Source organism: Primulina eburnea, chromosome 16 (genome assembly GCF_022965805.1).
Source record: "Primulina eburnea isolate SZY01 chromosome 16, ASM2296580v1, whole genome shotgun sequence".
In the NCBI taxonomy this organism is placed as follows: domain Eukaryota; kingdom Viridiplantae; phylum Streptophyta; class Magnoliopsida; order Lamiales; family Gesneriaceae; genus Primulina; species Primulina eburnea.
The window spans coordinates 1,477,927-1,501,019 of record NC_133116.1 but is presented as its reverse complement, the minus strand read 5'-3'; the positions used below and the strand labels follow the sequence as shown (position 1 = coordinate 1,501,019).

At 35.0% G+C, this 23,093-nt stretch overlaps 3 protein-coding genes across 6 annotated transcripts; all 3 read left to right on the top strand.

Annotated features, from left to right (window-relative positions):
* Positions 1-4,579: 4,579 nt before the first annotated feature.
* Positions 4,580-7,519, top strand: LOC140816655 (uncharacterized protein C57A10.07-like). Its single transcript, XM_073176046.1, has 3 exons — positions 4,580-5,605; positions 6,680-6,804; positions 6,966-7,519. Exons 1-3 carry the CDS (start codon positions 5,017-5,019, stop codon positions 7,284-7,286), a joined length of 1,035 nt encoding a protein of 344 aa, XP_073032147.1. The 5' UTR covers positions 4,580-5,016; the 3' UTR covers positions 7,287-7,519.
* Positions 7,520-9,644: 2,125 nt separating this feature from the next.
* On the top strand, positions 9,645-14,863 carry LOC140817325 (zinc finger CCCH domain-containing protein 55-like). 3 transcript variants are annotated; one of them, XM_073176967.1, is made up of 4 exons: positions 9,645-9,828; positions 10,910-11,318; positions 11,686-13,978; positions 14,508-14,863. In XM_073176967.1, the coding sequence occupies exons 2-4, from the start codon at positions 10,933-10,935 to the stop codon at positions 14,541-14,543; spliced, it is 2,715 nt and encodes a 904-aa protein (XP_073033068.1). In that variant the 5' UTR covers positions 9,645-9,828; positions 10,910-10,932; the 3' UTR covers positions 14,544-14,863. The 3 variants fall into 3 exon arrangements, with proteins under 3 accessions (XP_073033068.1, XP_073033066.1, XP_073033067.1); XM_073176965.1 differs by lacking the exon at positions 9,645-9,828 and adding an exon at positions 9,866-10,087; XM_073176966.1 differs by lacking the exon at positions 9,645-9,828 and adding an exon at positions 10,106-10,271.
* Positions 14,864-15,328: 465 nt separating this feature from the next.
* On the top strand, positions 15,329-17,822 carry LOC140817326 (uncharacterized). 2 transcript variants are annotated; one of them, XM_073176968.1, is made up of 5 exons: positions 15,329-15,720; positions 16,003-16,067; positions 16,180-16,355; positions 17,030-17,138; positions 17,283-17,822. In XM_073176968.1, the coding sequence occupies exons 1-5, from the start codon at positions 15,465-15,467 to the stop codon at positions 17,589-17,591; spliced, it is 915 nt and encodes a 304-aa protein (XP_073033069.1). In that variant the 5' UTR covers positions 15,329-15,464; the 3' UTR covers positions 17,592-17,822. The 2 variants fall into 2 exon arrangements, with proteins under 2 accessions (XP_073033069.1, XP_073033070.1); XM_073176969.1 differs by having other exon boundaries at positions 15,330-15,717.
* The last annotated feature ends 5,271 nt before the right edge of the window (positions 17,823-23,093 follow it).

Below are 23,093 nucleotides of genomic sequence, written 5' to 3'. Positions count from 1 at the left end.
ATGTACTTTTTTTTTAATAATATATAATTTATCATATTGAGTTCAAGCCCACCCCAACTCTTATTCCTGGATCCGTCCCTGGCCGAACAGAACGTGGATTTCACAGCTGAATATTTATGTCTTTTTCAAATTTTCCTTATTTGTTTTAAACTAATTTTTTTTCGAATTATATGATTATTTTTTTTATTACAAAGTATTTTGCGACTATAATCGCAATCCTCATGTGAAATGTCAAAAAATGAAACTGTAGTGTCCGAGACATTTTCTCTGCCACGAACCATGATTTTGATTGAGTTAAAAAATCGCTACATTATCGTATCAGATAGCAACGACCTAAGTACTTTGAAACTGACCAAAACTTGTCACCTCAATAAACACGTTCCCAATTCAAACTAATATTTTTGCGCTTACTCCTATTAGCTTACATTTAAGTTGTCATTCTAGTCAAAAAATCGATATTTTTGGAGCCCAGTACTAATATTGGTAAAAAAAAAAAAAAGGCCACAACACTAGCACTTTTACAAACTTATATCTTGTGTTTTTAGATTTAATATATCATATGTGCGTGAAGTTTTTGGATATCTATTCTGTTAGTCTGATGGCATATATCAGGATTGTGGAAATGTTTGGATAAATATCAAATTATTTTTTTAGAAAAAAAAAATCCGAATTTTAACTTCATTTAAGAAGTAAAGAAAGAAAAGTGACATATATCTAAATTCTACTTCCCCGATATGATACTTGGTTTGTTCATGTGTGTGAAGTGTATATATGCTCCGGTTGTTAAGCATGACTTGGCCAACATCAAATTTTTTGTGGGGCCATGTGTACGTAAAATGTTTTATTTATTTAATTTTTAACACACACACACAAACATGGTAAGGAAGTGTCACGATCTTTTCTTAAACAGTTATGATTTTTTAATTGAAAAGATTATTACCATTTCTAGCAGGTAAAAACTCATGCCACGCCCGGCTACAAATCAAATACAGTATAGATAAAATATAAGAATATATATATATATATATATATATATATATATATATATATATATATATATATATATATATATATATTTTCAAGAATTCGGAAACACAGCAGTACTCTTCTCTTTGCTGCCAGCTCCATGATTTCTCTTCAAATCATGCAAGGTTCTGCTTGGCTGCCGCTGCTCTGTTTTGAAACACGATGCGATGATCGAATCGAGCATCATTTTCTTCACCGACCTCCTCTTCGCGGGCACGCTCCCTTTCTTAGGCCTAAATCTCATCACGTAGACAGATCCGGCGACTTGCTCCTCCTCCTCCGCCACCATTATGCTGCTCTTTATCTTTTTATGGTAAGGGACATACATTTATAGTGATTGTACTACGTGCTATGGGTTCAATGAAATAAATAAAGCAGGGGAAAAAAAGAAGATTTTTTTTTTTTGGAGGGGTGGGTTGGAAGAAGCTTGGGGGTTAAGGCTTTCTTCGGGGGATCGAGAGGATTACACTTGTCATAGGATCATTAGTCTTTAATTTTCAAATTATTATCAAGAAAAATATATGGAAATATGAATGTTTCTCACAAAATATATGTAGTGTTGCCATACAGGTAAATATGAGCTGTTGCAAGCTGCAAAATGGAGACAATGGATCTATATGTGTCATCCAAAGGATGAACGACGACTACTAGTGTGAACTGAATTATATTTGGAAAATTTTGAATGGCAAACATTTAATTAATAGTAGTGTCATTTGAAGTGAGTTGAGTCTTTGTATAATTTTTTTATTTTATTTTTGTAATTATATTGATTTATTCTGAAATGAGGGTCATATGATCATAATTATGAAAAATATTGAGGGGCTAAAATATAATTTGAAATAATGAATTTAAAAGAAAAGGGGAAAACAAATAAAATGAGAGGGCTCGTGGTGAAAGGAATGAAACATATGATTTGTCCTGAAAATAAGGTCATATCCACTCAGCTACAGTCTTTATAAATTAAAAACTTGATATTTTATTAATATATAATAAAATAAAAATAGACCATACACAAAGTCTTTTGACTCGATTAAGAAGAAGAAACTTAATATATGATAAGAGATTTGGAAAATACTTGGTCGGAATTTTGAATGTCAGTTGAATTCACTGCGTCAAGATTGGCCATGGAGCCCAATGTATTAAATCCAGCAACCCATAAGAAATGACTTGTGTGAAGTTCAGCTGGTGTTGTGACGAGGTTGCGTAGTTTTGGGAATTATAACTATATTGAAATAAATTTTACGAAAGTTTTGAGAGAACAAAAATTATCTTAATTGTAATTGATGCCAATGCACCAAAAATCTCTATAGAACTATAGAGCCGCGTGTAATTCAAAAGTCTAATCTGGTGAATTGGAAGATGCATGGAAACTATTTATGTTCGTGTCCCGAAGGGTTTAATTTGAAGGTGTTGGAGAGAAAAATGGTTCTGGTTGCCATCGCAAAAGTCACCACCGAAAAATGAAATAGAGGGATCTAAGTTGTTCTATATTGCATATGGTAAATTTCTTGACGATGAACTTGAAATATGTGCAACTCTCTTTGATTTACACATTTCTGTTGCATTGTTATGGGAAACCATTTATGCAGTCCACTTTACATTACATGAACTTTATGCCATGCTTAGAAGAGTTTAGGTTAGGTACTGATGGTGCAGAATAGAGGGAAAGTATATAAATATTATTATAGAATTTACTAGGAGTGCCTCAAATCTTCAAACGGGTTCAATGATTCCTGGGTTTTTGGTTATTTCGGAGACGCAGGTTAAAGAAACTAGCCAAACTAAGACGCGATATATTTGAAAGCATGTTGGCTTAATGCTAGAATACATGCTTTCCACACAGCCGACAGTCAAGCTTAGAGTTTTTACAGCAGAAGAGATAAAAAAAAAGGCTACAGATAATTATGCTGAGAGTAGAATCCTCAGCAGCAGTTGTGTTTTTGGAACCGTATATTGGTGGAAATTGGATGATGCAGGAGAAAACAAGCTTGTAAAAGGAACAATTTATCATGTACGGGAACAAGAGATAAAGGTTTTCATCAGGAAACTAGTCTCCTTTTCCCAGATAAACCACAAGAATGTTTCGAAGCTGATCGGCTGTTGAGACGAATAGAGCTTATAGTCAATTTTAACGGCTGCCTGCCACTTTGTTTTGCCATAATAAAGCGACTATGAACATAGCTGCTAATCCAATGTATCACGAACAACCCTAGCTCATCCGAGATAGACTGTCATTTGGCAGACATATTTAATAAAAGTTCAGGCAAAGATGTGTTCTAGCTGTCCGAGCTTGGTGTTCAAAACTTGTACCATTCTTGAGGGGTGTAAGTTGTGGTTGATATTAAAAGTGTCTTTTATAAACACTTCTTTAATTTTTAGAAGTGTGTATTCAGTTACTTGAGAAGATTGTTCTTCAAAGGCACTGTTTCGTACATTGGATTAGGCTCCATTTGAATTAGTAGTCCAACAATACCCCATTATTGGGAAGATTGGCCTCCAAAGGCACTGATTTCCTAGATCATTAAGGAACATTCCAACAAAATTAATAACTTTTAAGAAACTTTAATTTTGTTTTACTCTTTTAGTTCATCTGAAAATTTTTGTACATTTTCTATTATTTATTTTTGCAAAATTATTCTGGACTCATCTATTTCTACTCTAATGAATTCAAGCTTCCTGGTAGCAATGAGTGTCTTTTTCTCGGATAGGACTAGTCATTTTTTTAACAAACTTTATAGAAAATATCTAAATGTTTAATATCTTCGTCCGTATTTTTAGATGTTATAAAAACATCATCAATATAAACAAATATAAACTTAAAATAATATTTAAATATATTATCCATTTTTCTTTTAGTTGATCCAATCAGACTTATTTCTAAAAAATTAATGAATCTTTTTTTGTTGAGATCAAGTATTCCTGCTGCAATTCACATAGCCTATGTTTAAAAGGTTTGGAATTATATGGCCGCTCCTCTTTGGTGTAATAAGAGTTCGGTACCAAATTTTAGTGATAACCTTTCTTTCGAGATCTTTTTACTAAAAATTGGTTGTTGTTCTAAAGTTATGATTCTTATTTGAATATCATTTAGTGTTCCGAGAATTTATTCTTGTTTCTCAAGGTTTCCACAATTTTTGTGATACATAGTATATCTGAGTGACATAGTTCTGTATAATCATTTGGATCTCTCTAACATCTCCAAAGAATTTGGAGGAATCCAGGACTATATCTAAGAACATGTTACTTTGAATCATAATTTTAATTTAAAATTTTGATGTAAACTTAACATTGATTAGATCTTCTGAATGTTACAAAATGTTGGAATAATTTCTATAAATAATAATTTTTTAGAAAATTATCTTCCTCAAACATCTAATTGCATAACAATAATATCATTAAATATTTGAAATAATTTCACTCTATAACATCATTATATATTTGAAATAATTTTATTTTATTGATTCAGTTATAAATAATTAATAAATATAAAAGTATTTTTGTATTTTTGACATGATCAAGAAGTTTAAACAAAAAATTTAAATTATGAAGAGTAAAATTTACTTGTGTTGTTATCACAAATTCCAGTCTCTAGTCCTACCCGCTGCGATTTGCTCGACACCGTTGACATTTTCCTCTTGATTTGTATTGTTTTCGAGTATTACGTTTAACTTTGAATTGAAGTTTAGAGGAAATCAAAGTTCCTCGTACTTTTTTCTGGGAATTCTTCAAATTTCCAGACCGCTCGAAATTTAATACAGGATTTTCGTCTTCTTGTCCTGAATTTCTGATCTGGGCTCGCTTCAGGTTCACCTTTTTCGGTTGAAAATGACATTTTTAGGTTTTTTCATCGATTATCCCTCCAGCTTGTTCGTGATTGATTTCATTTTTTGAGTGGGATGATTTAAACTTTGCATGGTGTTGAGATCCAATGGTCTGTTTCTCGGATATCTATGCCTTTTGCTGTGATTATTTAGTTAGATTCTGTAATCTATGAAGACAAATTATTCATTTTCGTATAGTAATAGTCCCAAGTCGTTCAAGACCTATCCAAGGGGTGATTTTGACTTAGAATCTGGGATTGGTAAAAAGTCAAGAAGGCACAAAAACGATCCTTTGAGAATGCTAAAAGCGGTAGGGAATAAGATTCAACACTATTTCAAGCTTCACCCCATTATGCTCTTCTTGATTTTCTTGTCAATTGGGATTACAATTCTTATTATATTATCCATGCATGAGGGCCGTTTCAGAATGATGCCTGGTTATGACAAATTCAATGAGAATGTGGAGAGTTATCCTTTTCATAACTTCAGAAACCTTGTAATGGTGGCTGGCCATTCGATTTATACGAGTAGTAGTTGTGAAAAGGTTGATAAGGAGGATGCTTGGTATTTGGAATCATATCAGAAGAATCCAGGTCAAGCTGCTACCTTTATTACACATATACAGAATGGAGTGGAGATCACGGCCAATGATGATGCGGCATTACTCTTGTTCAGCGGGGGTGAGACTCGGAAGAATGCTGGACCAAGGAGTGAAGCTCAGAGTTATTGGGTTGTTGCAGAGTCCAAAGGATGGTTTGGTGAGTCATTTTGCAGTTGTGTTTTCCTGATTTTATTGATGCTTTAAAATGTTTCGAAACTTTTTAAATGGTAGCATCTTTGAAATATGATGCATTTTAGTGTAAAAAGGCTTAATCCAAAAGCAATAGACAGTTGAGCGTAATGTATGCCGTCAAAATATCAAAAAATGTGAGCCAAGAAATCTGTTACGTGCATTAACAGAAAGTGAGAAAAGTTAATTTTGTTGTAGATCGAGTCATGAACTTGTGTGTTTCTATTTCGTTGTTGCCATACTATAAATATTTCTCTATGTTGTCTAAATGATGTAGTAGTTAATTTTAGACCACTGTTGGAGCCATTCATATCTGAATCTCGTGTGTCCATGTGGTCTGTTGCTTGAACTACGTAGGATCAGTTACCACATTGTTGGATAGGAGTGTGTTACTTTTATCATTAGCTTTTGGGATGTCTTGTGAATTTATATGATCATAGTTATAGTTTGGACAGGGTATGTGAAGCAGAAAAATTCAAGCAACATACTTGGTTTTCACAAAAATTGTACATGCATCTTATAATTTTTTTTTTGTTTTTCTCCAAAAAAAACTGTGAGACGTCATACCTGCAATGAGATAGGTTTGAACTTGGAAGTTCCCCTTTTAGAAGATGCAGAGATGGTGATTTACTGACAAATTGAATTTTGAACTCAAGTAAAATGGCAACTTTTTTAAATGAAATTTGGATTTGTTTGGAGATTATTTTTCATTACATTAGTTTAGCTCCAATTGTTTTGGGTGCTGACTGATCTGGAGCTTTTACAGATATCCCAAATTTTTAATCAGTTAATTTTTATTTAACCAAGCATGCTTTACTGAATGCTCCACTTTTTATTTTATCAATTTCTGTTTCTCCCAAGATAGAAATTGATAAAATTGAGAACTTGGGAATGAAGAACTACTTATAATTTACTCAGTTTGGCTAAAACCACTTCTAATTTGTGAAGTTCGAAAATTCTTTATTTATACCTTCCAAGGCATTATAGGAAAAGTTGAAGTTTGTTTAGCTCGATACAAATGGACATGTGGTAAATTCTGCAGGCAAGCAAGATCAAGTGAGAGGGAGATCACTTACAGAAGAACATGCGAGGGACAGCTTTGAGAATCTTATATTTAGCATATGTCGATTCCGGGAGCTTACTGGCATGTATCCTCACAACATAACAGTAAGAACACAAGATTACATGCATTTTCAGTTCTCTACAAATTTTAAAGTTCAAGTACCTTTAAGGATGTGGTAATTACTCGTATCATCTTGATGTTTAGAGTGACATATAGCAATGGTCTTATATATTGTTAGTTTTGGGTTTTTTGAATCGATGTTCAGGTTGTAGGATATGATTTTAAGGAGGAGAGGTTTGTTCATCTTCACCGCTCCGCGATTGGATTTCCCGAATCAAGGTTCTTGTATTATGGCACGCCATCCACTCAGAATTCGAGGGAAGCAGCATTAAAAGGTGAAGCATTGGTAAGATCTCAATTTCAAGAAGATCCTTATGGTTGTTCAGGAATGTTGCACCGGAAAAAACTTGCCCGTGACCCCTTTCATCGGTCTGTCCCTTATCCTAATGGGTGTCCAGAAATGGAAGGACTGTTCAGATATTGTGGGACTGATCCATATCCAGGCCCCCTCCCTTGGGCAAAATAATTTATTCAACTTAGCTTATTTTTTTTACTCTTTTTATCCTAACTGTTTTTGGACCGAGGCTTGTGCTTATCACTTCCCTGCAATCATCGTAGAAGATACGCCACTCGAATACGAAATCTGCTGAGATGTCTTGTCTGTAAAGAATTTATTTCTTATGTTTTTTGACAAATTTTCTTGATTAAGCCATGAAAGGGCAGCCTGAAATTTTATGACCTCAAAATTCGTAGTTCCAATGATAGGATTCCTGCAACATGAATAGGATAAATATAACCGATTTTAATATCCTATCTTTTCTTACCATTATTAATTAATTTGGGAATTGGACTTGTTTTGCCAACAACTTTTGTCAACAAGTACTAGATTTCAATTACTGGAAAAATCAAGTTGTAATGAGAAAAAATGAGACCAAGAATGGATAGATATATAAACAGGTGAGGTGGATTGGCCACCGTCACTGCTGCTTATTTCACACCATATCCAATCACTTCGGCAATCATGGTATAATTTTTCATAATTCATTCAAAGTAAACGCAACCTAAATATAAATCATCAAACGTATTCATACAGTACAATATAATTATACAAATGTGGAAACACAAACACTCCCATGCCCGAACTGCTCAAATACTTTGTCTAGATTAAGCCTGAAGGGACAACCTGAAGCAGAGGGAACTTCGCTGGCTGGTTCATCAGATTTCTTGCCTTTCATTAGACCTGACAGTAGTTCTCCACGATCACAGTCCACAGAAGAACTCAACCTTCACAACCTTGGAGCTTTCGTTTTATTTTTGGAGTTCAGTTACTTTTTATATAAAACTACCAATAATTATATTAAAAAAATTATGATTGTTTTGTTAACTTTCTAATTGTTATTTAGATAAAGTGATTTTTTTTTAAAAAAAATATAATACACTATATATCAAAGACGTGTGACGTTGATAGTCACCATAATATATGTATCCTTTTTTTATCTTACATTAACAATGGTGTTTTATCCACTCAAAAATAAAATATAATAAAATTATACTTAATTAAATTCATAGTTAAATTATATTTATATAAATATATACATTGCATGCAAAGAATACTAGTCTTTATAATTTGTAGAGATAATGTGTAAATGTTTAAAATTTGATGAGGTATGATACTTATGCTTAAATTATAAATTTACAAAAAGAGTTTTTTATGATCTTTTCTATGAAATGAAAAAAAAAAATTATATTATTTTTCTAAGTTAATTGAGATATATTTTGTAAAAAATAATTAGTATAACGAAGTCGGATCGACAACGGTCGCAAGAAATATTAGTTTTCTGAGTTAATTGTGAACGCCTATAAGTTCATGAACCATTGCCTATAAGTCCAAAATAAATCAGTAAATACATGATAAACCAAGAAATAATTGATTCATAAATTACAATCAAAGAGGCCACAAAGTAGTTAAATTCTTACCGATGCTTCTTGTGCTATCCTTTTTGAAACATCGGATGTTGGTGAATGTCGAATAATGGGCCTTCGTTCCAGAGCCAGGAAGATGGTGGCGATTCCATCAACTGCACTGTCACAAAAATGCTGTAATCTTGATGGATCCACAACACCGGGAGCATGTACATGTGTGAAATGATAGGCATCAACAGCAACAAAGTCTGCATAGAAGTCCCGAAGATCGAGGAAAGAAACAGAAGCAATGTACTCCCATGATCCATAATTAATCTTCAACTGAAAGAGATATAATTTACATAAAACAAGAAAAAGACAAGTTATCTGCATTTGCTGAACAACTTCGTGTTCATTTGAGTTATCTTAAAGCGGTTATATCCACCAAATCTAGGCGTAGCCAGCTGGCGCCTAATGTGCTGAATATTTTCAGAAGTTAGACGAAGAAAATAAACAGAGTAAAATATGATTGAGTCAACTCATCTTATATCTTATATTATAAATATAAAATATGCGAAACTATTTTACCAGAGTACTACTTTTTCTAAACCCTTGACTTCTACGATTAGATTTATAATTCGGGAAATTTGGCTTCAGTCCCCAGCCGCCTTTTTTCTTTGTTTTCAGTCCCTAGGTACTTTTTTAGTACCACATTTCCACATGAAGTGTACCACATTTCCACATGAAGTGTACCACATTTTGTATGAAATAGTACCACAATTTTGTGGGTAGGGAGTGAATGCAAAGAAATATTATGATTGGGAATTTTTCAATAACTTCCCCTATAATTTAACTTTAAATTAATTTTATTTTTGTGATTAAGTGTATATATCAGCGAAATCGATCAACTAGTGCGTCACCAAAAAAAAAGGCCAATCAGTAACATCTGACGTGATTTTTGACGTCATGCGATTTACGGATCTTAATTACTTTTGCCAGATTTATTTTCAGCGTAACACGCACGTCAGACCAGCGACTCTGATTCTCGCAAAATCGCCACTCCTTGCGAAAACCTAGCCCCTCTTTCTTTTATTTTTTTTCCTGTTATTTTCATTCGCGCAGCATCAATCATTCGCGTGGGCGGGCTTGGTCGACTTAGTTTAAAGGTTGGCTTTTTCAGTTCTTTTTTTTTACCCTCTCCGTTTATGTAATTTAGGGTTTCATTATGTCCTTTCTCGAAAAAATTAGTGTGAAGAAGATCGAAAATTTTGAAGGTAGATTACACTTTTCTGTTGGCGTCGATTGATGCTGAAGTTGGTGTTCAATTTAGTTAAACATTGACGGAAGCTTGTGACGCCATGTGTTGCTTACTGTTCATAGTGATGAACATCTTTTCATTCTTTTTCTTCGTTTCAGTGATATTTGGTACTCAATTGGGGCTGCACTCCTACAATGTAACAATTTTTAGTTAGTATTTAGGCGCAGCTATGTAAATGTAGAGGCATCTGGGGATAATGAATTTTTCAATAAATTTGTTTGGCTGTGCAATCAAACGAGACTTGCTTTTGTGTGTTGAACATGAATTTTCCACAATGGCATGAGTTTGAGGGTTCTTGCTATTTCTTGTGTTTTCTCTGATTGTTAAGAATGTGATTCAAGATTCTGATAACAGCATTGTTAGCCAATGTAACCTAGTGATAGTAATTTTTATGTAAACTCAGGGTAAATTTGTGATTTTTTGACAAATTATGCTCGAGTAGTTTTTTTCCTCATTGATTTGAGGTGGCACAAGGCTATTGCATATGTTTGAGTTAGCATGAGTAATGTAGGAGTGTTTGTGGCATATGATGGTACTTCTGGGCTAAGTTTACTATTATTTAGAGTCCGTTTGTCAGTTTGTGAAGAGTCGTATTGGTAAAGGATTTGAAGTCTTAATCTTTTAACTCTCTCTTAAACGACTCACTTCTTACCAGCACTCTATCTAATGGAAACTCAAGTATTTCGAAACTGGTGTGATTTGACTTCTCTTTGTAGTTGGAGTCATGCTTTATAATCAACTCTTGTGCCTAGACTGGTATTGGACAATATTAGCTATTTTATTCTTTAGGTTACCTCTATATAACATCAAAAAATTTGTACGGTTGCTAATATGCTTCAACAAGCTTGTTGATGAATTTTTAAAAAAAAGCTGCTTTTGGTGGTTGCTTTTGACTGATTTTGCTGCGGACATTTATGTTAATATTGCAGGAATTAGTTGGTTTAAGTTCCTTATGAGTGAAAGGAAAAAACTTAAATCATTTTGGGATATGGAAGAAGAGGCCAAACACCCGTCTAGTATGAATATTCCTAATTCTTGGTCTGGAAAGAAACACCATTGTAATTATGATGACAGGCATTATCATGGACTGTCTTCATCTGGAACATCTTCCATAAAAAAGTCTCTGGATAATTCTGGACGAGTATCTTGGGAAACCAACGAAGAAAACCCAACTATACTAATGGGTGATGGTTTTGTCAAAAGACGACAAGATGCTTCAGAAGTTAAGGAAATAGGTGGGGTTAGCAGATTTTTCAAGAACATGTCTCCAGGATTTGATGGAATGGAAATGCGTAACTGTAACAGCAGTTTTGAAGATGATCGAAGCCATTCACGTAGGTATGTGACAGTGCATCTTGTTTTGCCATTATTGAAGTAAATAATTTGTGAGTGTGTGATTTTGATATAGAGAGTTTTCTTTGAATGATTTGTGCTTGTATTAATTGTGGTAATGTTGTGCTCCACTTACCATGTATATTGCTGTTGGAATAATTTAGAACAATATACTCCTCTCCAAAATCTGAAATGTTATTTGTAATCATAAAATAGTGAATAGCGGAGGCTTTCAGTTTCAGTTTGCTCTCCACAACAATGAATTATTTTGAACTTCTGTATTGTTTATGCTCTTCTTTAGCCAAAAATACAAGGCATGTTCCATGTTTTGGATCTCAAATGAAGCAAGTATTCTTTTAATGTAATTAAATAGGTTCCCTGCAAGAGGCAGAAGCCGGAGCAGAGGCAGGACAAGTGGCAGGAGTCGGAGTAGGAGCTTGAGCAGGGGTAGAGGTAGGGAAAGGGAGCGGGGGAGAGGCTGGAGCAGGAGTAGAAGCAGAAGTAATGACAGTGCAAGGGGTCTGAGCAGAAGTCGTAGTCCAATCGAAGATTATAGACGCCAGTCTTATGGATGGAGTGACAGATCAAGAGGCCCTGATAAATCATCTCAAAATTGTAGAGACTTTGTTGCAGGAAGTTGCAGAAGAGGCAGCCAATGTAGATTTCTTCATCCTAGTAATGTAAGCCACAGAGATGGGGATCGCTTGGAAGATGGCCCTGCAGAAAGTTGGAGGAATAAAGTAGATCGAATCCGTACTTCGAAACATGCTTACAGTAGAGGTCCTGAGTCTGAAATGCAGGATGATGATTCTGAACCTAATCGTCGAAAGGATGAGCAGTTCTTAACCAAAAATAGAATTGCATTCCCTTGCAAGGACTTCATGAGGGGGAATTGTCGTTGGGCAGATTCTTGCAGATTTTCTCACCATTCTGCTTCTGGTGAGAGTTTCGGCAGAAGTTGCAGTGTGAGATCTTTTGATAAGGACAGTGGTCATCAGTCGAACCGATACGAGAAACCCATCTGCAAATTTTTTGCTGCAGGGGAGTGTTTTAGGAATAATTGCAGGTTTTCTCATGAAGTCATTAAGAAAGGCAGTTTGCATGACAATTGTAACTGGTCGGATGATGCAATTAGAGTCTCGGATGCTGTTAACACTGTTGGTTGGGGTGAAAAGAATGTAGCAGAGACAAAAAGTACTGGTGATTTTAGTAATGAAATGGGAAATGGGATGGAAAATGAGGACAAAACTTGGGGAGTACTGGATTGGAAAGATAGACTTTTGAATAGAGAGAAACAAACTTCTCCTCCCAGGGAAAGTAACAGTCATGACCTAGACATAGGCTATAATGAATATATGGTTAAGGCCAGTGGGGCAAACAAACTAGAACAACTAATCTTACTCAACTCTCAGTTACAAAACCAGGAGGAATTTTTGAATATCCAACAACAAAATTCATTGCACGGACATCACAGCTTCTCTGTCAAAGCCTTGCAACAGAATACTTCTCCCACTTCACATATTCAACAGCAGCATCCGGAAATGTTACAAAATGATACTGTCAATCAGTTTGTCTCTGGTGTTCTTGATGGGGTAAAGAACTCCCAAAAAACCACTCATCCTGATTTTTTCTCGGGGCAAAGCTTGAACGAAAAAGGTGAGAGAATGTTTCTTGGGCATTATTCAATTTCAAATGAAGCTATAAGAGGGCGGAATATGCTCTATCATATGCCATCAAATGAAGTTGTTAACGACTTGAATATGCCTGAGAGGAAGATAGTCGTGCCTTTGAATTCGCAAGCTGATATGCAGAACCATCAGAAAGCTATTAAATCCCCTAAAATGTCAGAATCAAAGGTCCTTCAATTTTTTCCAAATTTGTTGACCAATGAGCACTCTAATCGAGTGACAAACTCTCCAATTGTTATCCCTGATCAATCAGTTGTTCATGTGACTGAAAATCCTGCTATATTTTTGGGACAAAGATTTGTGAATGAACAAGCACAAGCATATCAAAGCATCGATCCCTCCAATTCTAGTGGGGTGATTCCTTTTCTTTCTGATACTGGGGTCGGGGTTCATACCCCCCTTGTCAATACAATGAACGCACAAATGAGTCCTGTTACGGTTTCTCGTGATATGTTTAATCCCTTGGAAAATGGAACGGATGTTGGCGAGCTCAGCAGTCGTCGTTTAGTCCCGAGAACTGAACAGAATAATCAGATACATATGAAGCAATCATCTCCTTTATCTGTTGGCATGGAAGTTGATAATTTGAAGGTGAATCATCAAGAAAATGTGACGGTGAAGCAAGATGAAGTAACTGCCAAACCAGAAAATGAAGCCCTTGGTGAGCAAAGCAAGGACGATAAAGAGAACAAGGCATCAGAAACTCTGGATGGCCATGGGAAAAATGAACGGGGAAATGCTACGAAGGATGAAAAAAGAATGCGTTTATTTAAAAATTCTCTTGTAGAATTTGTAAAGGAGATTTTGAAGCCTACAAGGAAGGAAGGTCGGATGAGTCGGGAGGCTCATAAAACGGTAGTGAAAAAGGTGGTTGACAAAGTGACTGGTACAATTCAAGCTGATCATGTTCCAAAGACACAGGAAAAAATCGAACATTACTTGTCATGCTCTAAACCGAAAATTACCAAACTTGTGCAAGTAAGTCCTTGACATGTATTCCTGAACAGTTGTATGTGGTCATTTTGAAGAAAAAACTTGGTCAGCCTAATGGAGAAAATTTTGGCACACCTTTTTATTATGGTCTTTCCCTGTTCTCCTCCGTTAAATGCGCATTACCCTAAACACATGACAAAAGGTAAAAGGCAGCATTTTTTTTATCGTTCCCCTCACGAGTCACGTTACCTTCCAGTAAAATCTCTCTTCCCTTTAACATTGCCCTCTGAAATTCACTCTTTGAGTCGAAATGGTCTGTGCTGCTTACTGTATTCTACTCTTTCTTCTAACATGCCATCGTAGTATCTGGTTTTTGTCATACGTAATGAGGTTGCCTAAAATCCTCTCTATTCAGCCATAGGGGTCCTAAGCTGTGTAGTGTCATAAACTTGTCCGAATAAGGAAGATAAATTGATTGAAAATACGTTGAAGAAAAAAGTCCCACCCCAATGTAATAAATAAAATTCTCTCTGGTGTTTCACATGATGATGTTATAATTGTTGTCGTTCTGCAGGCATACGTGGAGCGCTGTCGAAAGGTGGAGTCTTGAATTGAATTTTGAATTCTCTCATCTGTTATCATATAAGTACCAGTTTGGCATGAATTTTTGATCCAGTAGTCAATATATTGCACTGGCATGATTTCCATCCTCGGTGTTTCTGGAATTGCACTTTCATTCCAGGAAAATATTTTGTGCAACTCTCAACGCCTGTTAACAGCATGTGTAAGCTCTTGGCAGATGTTAGCTTTCTTAATATTATTTTCAATCGTGATAAAAAAATCAAAGCTCCTCGATATTTCATTTATAATCCATGTAAATACTTGCGGAGTACCCTTTTTTGCGGCGAATAATAATTATTCATTCCTGTTTGTTTAATGCTTGGTTAAATTTTCTAAAAGATGAATGTTATGTATCATTATTTTATCTAATTATATTGAGTTTTTGTCTACAAATTATTCATCGTCATCTTATCCACAGATCAAACATTCTTAAGAGTAGAATAAATCCGATAGAGAATTAATCTCAGAACTTAAAAGATACAGTTGATTTACTTCCAAATTACATCACATTAATTGTAATACTCTGTATAAAAGAAAGATCGGTTGGGCAAGAACTAGTTCGAAGGAAAACATATGTATTGGTTAAAATGTGGATTTTTTAAATGTGATCTTTTTATTTTTAAGAAAAGTTGTAAAATATGGATTATTACAGTGATATATGAACTTTGGTTGGTTGTTAAAAAAGCGTATATATATATATATATAATTATATAATTTTTTTAGTGGATATTTAATAATATTATTTGAGCAAGCATAAATGGATCTAAAAGTTTGGGCTGAAATCGCTCAGTGCAAGACACCGAGCCCATCAAATTAGGGGAAAACCAGGCGACGTCGTTTTTCATCCTGGAAGAATTCTCCACACCTCCGGTCCAGTCCACGGAACTCCAGCGATATTCTGAAAACATCCATGAACTCTATTCATTTAACTCGCTTTCTTCTTAATTCTGCCATGATTCAAGCACCACAAAGACCACCCATGGATTTCAGTCATATTTTTTCCTCATTTTGTCCGCCAGTATTCCTCAGTTTTTCTTCGAGTCCTTTTGTTGTTCATGCGAAGAAGAATTCTAAGTTCGAACCGGTTATAAAGCCATCCAATGTCGAAGATGATGATTACGATGATATAGAAGACGATTCTTTTCTTGATGAGTTTGAAATTGGTGGTTTAATTCATAATAATCCTCTCTTTTTATCTCATTCATTTTAAATTCACTTAACCGAGCTGTTTGATTTGAAATGTACTGATTTTTTTATTCTACTAGATTAGTACTTTTTTAGGCTCATTTTGGGTCTAATCTTGATCTTTCATACAAAAGATAATTTTGTTGCTTTGTGCGTGACTTTGAAAGCAAAATACTAGGACAAATAGTGAAGTTCTTTTTTCCTTTTTAATATTGATTGCTCAACACATGATTATATTTTGAGCGAATTTCTTGATTATGCAGAGGATATGGTGGATGACGAGGGTTATTTTGAGGATGAGTATTTTGAAGAAGAGGCCGAACCTTCTGTAAGTGTCGAACCCTTTTACTTTATATCTGAATTGTATTCAGCTCTTTCCTTTTTGTGGGGTTTGATCGACTCTACCTATTTACGTTGTAAAACTTTTTGAGAGCTTGTAGGTAGGAGATGGAGCTGGAGGAGGTGGGATATCATTAGCTGGGACGGGCTGGGATAAAAAAACTTCAGAAATTGCTGAAGAAGTTGCCATGTCATTTGATGGAGAACTGGGTATCTATGCGTTTAGGACTCTGTTAAATGCGAGTATCCAAGTTCGAATCGAGAGGCTCACAAATAAGTACGAAACTACAATTCTTCTGATTATCCAGGAGTCATATTATTTAATCTGGGTAGATGGAATAAATAGAGAGTGGGGTTTTTAATCAAGAACAAATCATATCCTTTAGTTACAGCCTTGGTTGAGCATCCATGTGGAAGTTTTGTATCTTAACTATTCATCATGTTCTTGTTCCAGTGGCCATTTTTTGTGACCGGAGTCTTTAGCTACTGTGCGAACAATGATTGGGCTTTCACATTGACACAACCCTACCTAGAGCGAACATTTTTAAGAAATTTGACTTTTGGTTTCCATGAAGTTACTAATCCAATGTCTGCCTTGGGAAATCACGTGTAATTTCTGTTAAAAATAAAAAATAAGGTCAGTCATTATGGTCTATACTTTGAGGTCAACATCCAGAAGATCTTCCTCTTCCCTATTTATGTCTAATTCTCAGGCTAATCTTGTATTATTTCAATGTGCTGAGTCCTTTGTATCTTAATCCTAGTCCTCTTGTGGTAATTGCATATCCACTAATTGTGAGTTTCATTCCCCATTTATTTTCCACAAGTGTTTGGATGCTCGCTCTATGCTTTGCTTGTGAAATCTATGGTCTACAGTTTTTTAAGGCTAAATGCTTCCTTAAAAACAATATTGTTGATGTATGTAACACCATTCTGTCGTATGTTTCACAGGTCCGGTTCGCCCACTATGATGGACATTGAAAGTTTTTCAACTGAATATAGAGCACGGCTCCATGAAGCAGAATCTGCTGGATCTATTCCTGAAAACATAGTGCTAGAGGTTATATATCTTATCTACCTTCTTATATTGCTCTTATCACATCAATTAATTTCGTAAAGCGATGATTCCTCAACATGGTTATATCCTATAAGGCACGATGTATTGTATTTTACTCTGAACCCTATTTGTTTGTTTGATTTTTAGGTGTCTTCACCCGGTGTTGAAAGGGTTGTTAGAATTCCTCAAGATCTTGTCCGGTTTAAGGAGCGTAACATGTATGTAAAATATGTTACCGAAGCAGCGGAGACTGGTTCTTCATCCGAGCATGATGGAATATTTAGACTTGTATCTTTTGATTCAGAGGCTAACACTTGCACATGGGGCATAGCAGATGTCAGAGTAAATAGAGAAAAATCAGGTAGAGGCCGGCCACTCAACAAAAAGCAGAAAGAGTGGCGACTCGAATTACCACTACATTGTCTGCGTTTAGTTCGGTTTTATTCTGAAATATGAACATCTTCGATGACTGGGAAATTTGAAATGATCATTCCATATAAGTTTTTACTCCAGGAATGTTCTGTTTGATTATACAACAGCTGAATGTTGTAATATCTCTTCAGCTCTAGGACTCAGAATCTGTGGGAAGTAGCTGCATTTTCTGAATAAATTATACATAAAATATGATTATTTATTGTAATCTAAATGGTGTGATTGCTCATCTGATACAAGACGTAGTTGGTGTCACGTATGAAATTTTGTTAATACTTTAATATTTTCCTTGTTTGTTATTATTTTCCTTGTCAAGTATTTATAAACTTAATGAGATTAATATGTGGATTAAGTAAATTTCAATAACCATTTAGAATGAAAGTACAGCTAACAGTTTAGTCAAACCAGGTGATATGATAGTTTCAGGAGAGACAATCATAGGTGAAGTTTCTATTAATGATTACGATGGGATAAATAAGTGACTCCGTGGTATTATTGGTATAACACGTTTTTTCCAATTCACGTAGGAGTACTCATACCGCCGATCATAAATAAAAATAACACTAAGGACTCGAGGTGTAAAATATTTGTTACCTAAATAGGTGGTTCTCACCGGTTTATTTGGTGCAGCACTATTTCCACATAGACGATTATTTATTTGAGTAAAGGTGAACTCACTTTCTAAATCGAAGTCGCTTTGTCTTAGTTTATTACATAGTCATGTTATCATGAAGCTTATTTTTGAGCACTTGTGGCTGTCGGGATATTTTTGTGCAGAAAACATTATAGTATTGCGAGATACGTCCAAGAAACTCTATCCAATAGATCATTTTGTTTTTGCGCAAGGAAGAAATTTTGATAAGGTGACCGTTAGTATTGGATATATTTAACAACTGTAATTCACTATAATAAAGTTCAATAATAATAATGAAAGAAATATAATTTTTTTAATTATATCTTTCTCTTTAATAGGCAGACTATTATGTCACGTATGATTCGACTATCGGGCAAAAACACGAGTCTAGTATATATTTCAACAACGGTTGTCCACCTTGTGACGCGTTTTAAAGCCGTGAAGCCTCGGGCCAAAACGGACAATATCACAAGTGGGCTCGGCCGTGATAGTATAACTGCATAAATAAATCCTTGTCAACTGTCAAGACAACAAATGTCATTGTTATTTGACTGACAATGAGCTCAGTAAAAATGGGTACAACTTGACATATGAAAGTGAACTTGTTTACGTTGTTTTCCTTAATATGTTAAATAAGTTTCAAAAACTCAAGTTATCTTCTTATTTTTCTTGATATCGACCCAGCAGTTAAATAATATACATATGGATCCATCAACTCATCAAGTTCCATATTTGACAGAAAAAACAGAAACTTCATTGCTTCAAACTTCCTAATCAAAATACAATTGTGGTGCAGTGCTTCCGTAAAGAATAAATATCTCAAAAAGTCGTCAATTTAATATCAAGAACTCCTACGTACCTTCTGCGTGGGATGTCCATTTCAAATCTTCTATTAAAACCAATTTGCTTGAAATGTAGTGATAAAAAAAGCCCAAAAAAACTAAGAATTTTTTATAGAGAATTTTTGTTCGCGGGAGAAATTTTGAGAAGCAAACCCAAGAAACTCTATTCAATAGAACATTTTGTTTTTGTGCGAGGAAGAAATTTTGATATGGTGATCGTTAATATTGAATATTTTTAACAATTGTAATTCCCTATAATCCAATTCAATAATAATAATAATGAAAGAGATACAATTTATTTTTTAATTACATTTTCCTCTTTAATAGGCAGACTATTATGTCACGTATGATTCGACTATCGGGCAAAAACACGAGTCTAGGATATATTTCAACAACTGTTGTCCACATTTTTTTATTAAACTTGATTTTAGCGAATTACACAAACTAAACAGAACATTCCAACAATAGCCAAGTGAACTATCCATTCACCGTCGACAATTGAATTTATGAAAATCGACCTGATCTTAGAATTCATAGATGCCTACTACAGCTCCGTCCAAAAACTTATTTATTCAACACAATGTCAACCACAACATATTATTTTCTCGTGTCGATGTTGCAACGCATGCCCTCACCACCGACCATGAGGTCGAACGCCTTGTTGATATATGAGAAAGGAATTGTGTGTGATGAATTTGTAAAGCTCGAGCTCTTGAAAACAAAAATAATTCATTGATCAACAAAATAATTTAATGAAATGGTAAATACGTGCATTGTTATGTTGATAAAATCACCTTATTCATGCACTTCTCAACTAGGAGTGGGATGTCGCTCCGGGGCTTAAAGTTACCAAAAAAAATTCCTTTAAGAGTCCTCTCATTCAACACATTGAGAGGATGAGTTTTGAATGCATCGTCCTGGATCGGAACTCCAAAAAGTACAACAACACCCCAACCCGGTAATGTGGCAGCATATTTTAAGATGAAATTTTTTTTGTCAGCAAAGTTTTTACGGCTGATATTGAGTACCATTTTGCCCTTTCCCTTGTGGATAACAAGCCGGAAGTGGACCAACGGGTGTCCAGAAACTCGTGAACAAATTATTACAATCGAACGGGACAACAACGAAACATAACAATCCAAAGTCTAAGCCGTAGCTAATCTGTATAATCGTGTAAGCGCCTTCTTTCTTTTCCTTTTTCAAACTTTAGACAGCTGACTATCAACACGTCATAGAAAACTGTAATCGAATGTTTAGCTGCCACTTCTTCTTGAGTTGAGCAATCATATCATAATTCACCAAAAAAAAAAAGTAAAAACAAAAATTTATATATTGTTGATAACTTTTTTCACATCAAGCATACCTTATAAAAAAAATTTAAACTCTCATTAGGTATCACTCCATCAATGATGAGCCCGTTCTGAGAATATCGTATCACTTCGTAGGGTTTTAATTATCTGAATGACTGTATGTCATATCTTATTTACTACACACACAAAAAATTTATTAAATCAATAATGTTTTATTTATCTATCTTATCATTAGAAGATAACACCAACAATTACCTGCATATAAAATTCTTGCCAATTGAGATCGGGGTCTCGGATCGTCACACGTTTCTATTGATCTCAATCCATATTGCATGATAAACGATTCGACAACTCGAAACTCAGTTCCATTTTCACAAAGTAAATTTTCTCTTAAGTTCACGACCTCCTCGAAGCTCGAGGATCCCAAATGCTAAAAAGATCTACCACATCAAAATGGTATGTGGTGGATGTGAAACCCTAGCTTTGAATACCTGATATTTGGTAGAGCATTTCAACGAACTCAGTGATATGCAAGCATGCATGGAGTAACCCTTGGTCACAGACCGAGGACAGAAAGCGGTTCAAGAATTTGAACTCTAACACTTCAAATTGTTCATTCGCTACCACATTGTATAACTGCATGAATAAATCTCAGTCAAGACAAAAAATGTTATTGTTATTTGTAATGTGGCAGCAGCTTTTAAGATGGAATTTATTTTGTCAGCAAAGATTTTACGGCTGATATTGAGTACCATTTTGCCCTTTCCCTTGTGGATAACAAGCCGGAAGTGGACCAACGGGTGTCCAGAAACTCTTGAACAAATTATTACAATCGAACGGGACAACAACGAAACATAACAATCCAAAGCCTAAGCTGTAGCTAATCTGTATAATCGTGTAATCGGCTTCTTTTTTTTTTCCTTTTCAGACTTTAGACAGCTGACTATCAAAACGTCACAGAAAACTGTAATCGAATGTCTAGCGGCCACTTCTTCTTGAGTTGAGCCATCATATCATAATTCACCAGAAAAAAAGTAAAAACAAAAAATTATATTTTGTTGGTAATTTTTTCCACATCAAATTTTAAACTCACATTAGGTTTCACTCAAGCAATGATGACCTTTACTGAGAATACCGTATCACTTCGTAGGGTTTTAATTCTCTGAATGACTGTATGTCATATCTTATTTACTACACACACAAAAAATTTATTGAATCAATTAAAAGATGACACCAACAATTACCTGCATATAAAATTCTTTCCAATTGAGATCGGGGTCTCGGATCGTCACACGTTGCTATTGATCTCAATCCATATTGCATGATAAACGATTCGACAACTCGAAACTCAGTTCCATTTTCACAAAGTAACTTTTCTCTTAAGTTCACTGCCTCCTCGAAGCTCGAGTATCCCAAATGCTAAAAAGACCTGTCACATCAAAATGGTATGTGGAGGATGTGAAACCCTAGCCTTGAATACCTGATATTCGGTAGAGCATTAAACGAACTCAGTGATATGCAAGCATGCATGGAGTAACCCTTGGTCACAGACCGAGGACAGAAAGCGGTTCAAGAATTTGAACTCTAACACTTCAAATTGTTCATTCGCTACCACATTGTATAACTGCATGAATAAATCTCAGTCAAGACAACAAATGTTTTTGTTATTTGTTAATGTGGCAGCAGCTTTTAAGATGGAATTTATTTTGTCAGCAAAGATTTTACGGCATATATCGAGTAGCATGTTGTCCTTTCCCTTGTGGATAACAAGCCGGAAGTGGACCAACGGGTGACCAGAAACTCGTGAAAAAATTATTACAATCGAACGGGACAACAACGAAACCTAACAATCCAAAGCCTAAGCCGTAGCTAATCTGTATAATCGTGTAATCGGCTTCTTTCTTTTCCCTTTTCAGAATTTAGACAGCTGACTATCAACACGCCAGATAGAAGTGTAATCGAATGTTTAGCTGCCTCTTCTTCTAGAGTTGAGCCATCATATCATAATTCACAAAAAAAAAAAAAAACAAAAAATTATATTTTGTGGATAATTTTTTCCACATCAAACATACCCTATAAAAAAAATTTAAACTCTCGTTAGGTATCACTCCAGCAATGATGAGCCCGTACTGAGAATACCATATCGCTTCGTAGGGTTTTAATTCTCTGAATGACTATATGTCATATCTTATTTACTACACACACAAAAAATTTATTGAATCAATTAAAAGATAACACCAACAATTACCTGCATATAAAATTTTTGCCAATTGAGATCGGGGTCTCGGATCGTCACACGTTGCTATTGATCTCATTCTATATTGCATGATAAACGATTCGACAACTCGAAACTCAGTTCCATTTTCACAAAGTAACTTTTCTCTTAAGTTCACTGCCTCCTCGAAGCTCGAGTATCCCAAATGCTAAAAAGAGATGTCACATCAAAATGGTATGTGGTGGATGTGAAACCCTAGCCTTGAATACCTGATATTCGGTAGAGCATTTAAACGAACTCAGTGATATGCAAGCATGCATGGAGTAAACCTTGGTCACAGACCGAGGACAGAAAGCAGTTCAAGAATTTGAACTCCAACACTTCAAATTGTTCATTCGCTACCACATTGTATAACTGCATGAATAAATCTCAGTCAAGACAACAAATGTTTTTGTTATTTTTTAATGTGGCAGCAGCTTTTAAGATGGAATTTATTTTGTCAGCAAAGATTTTACGGCATATATC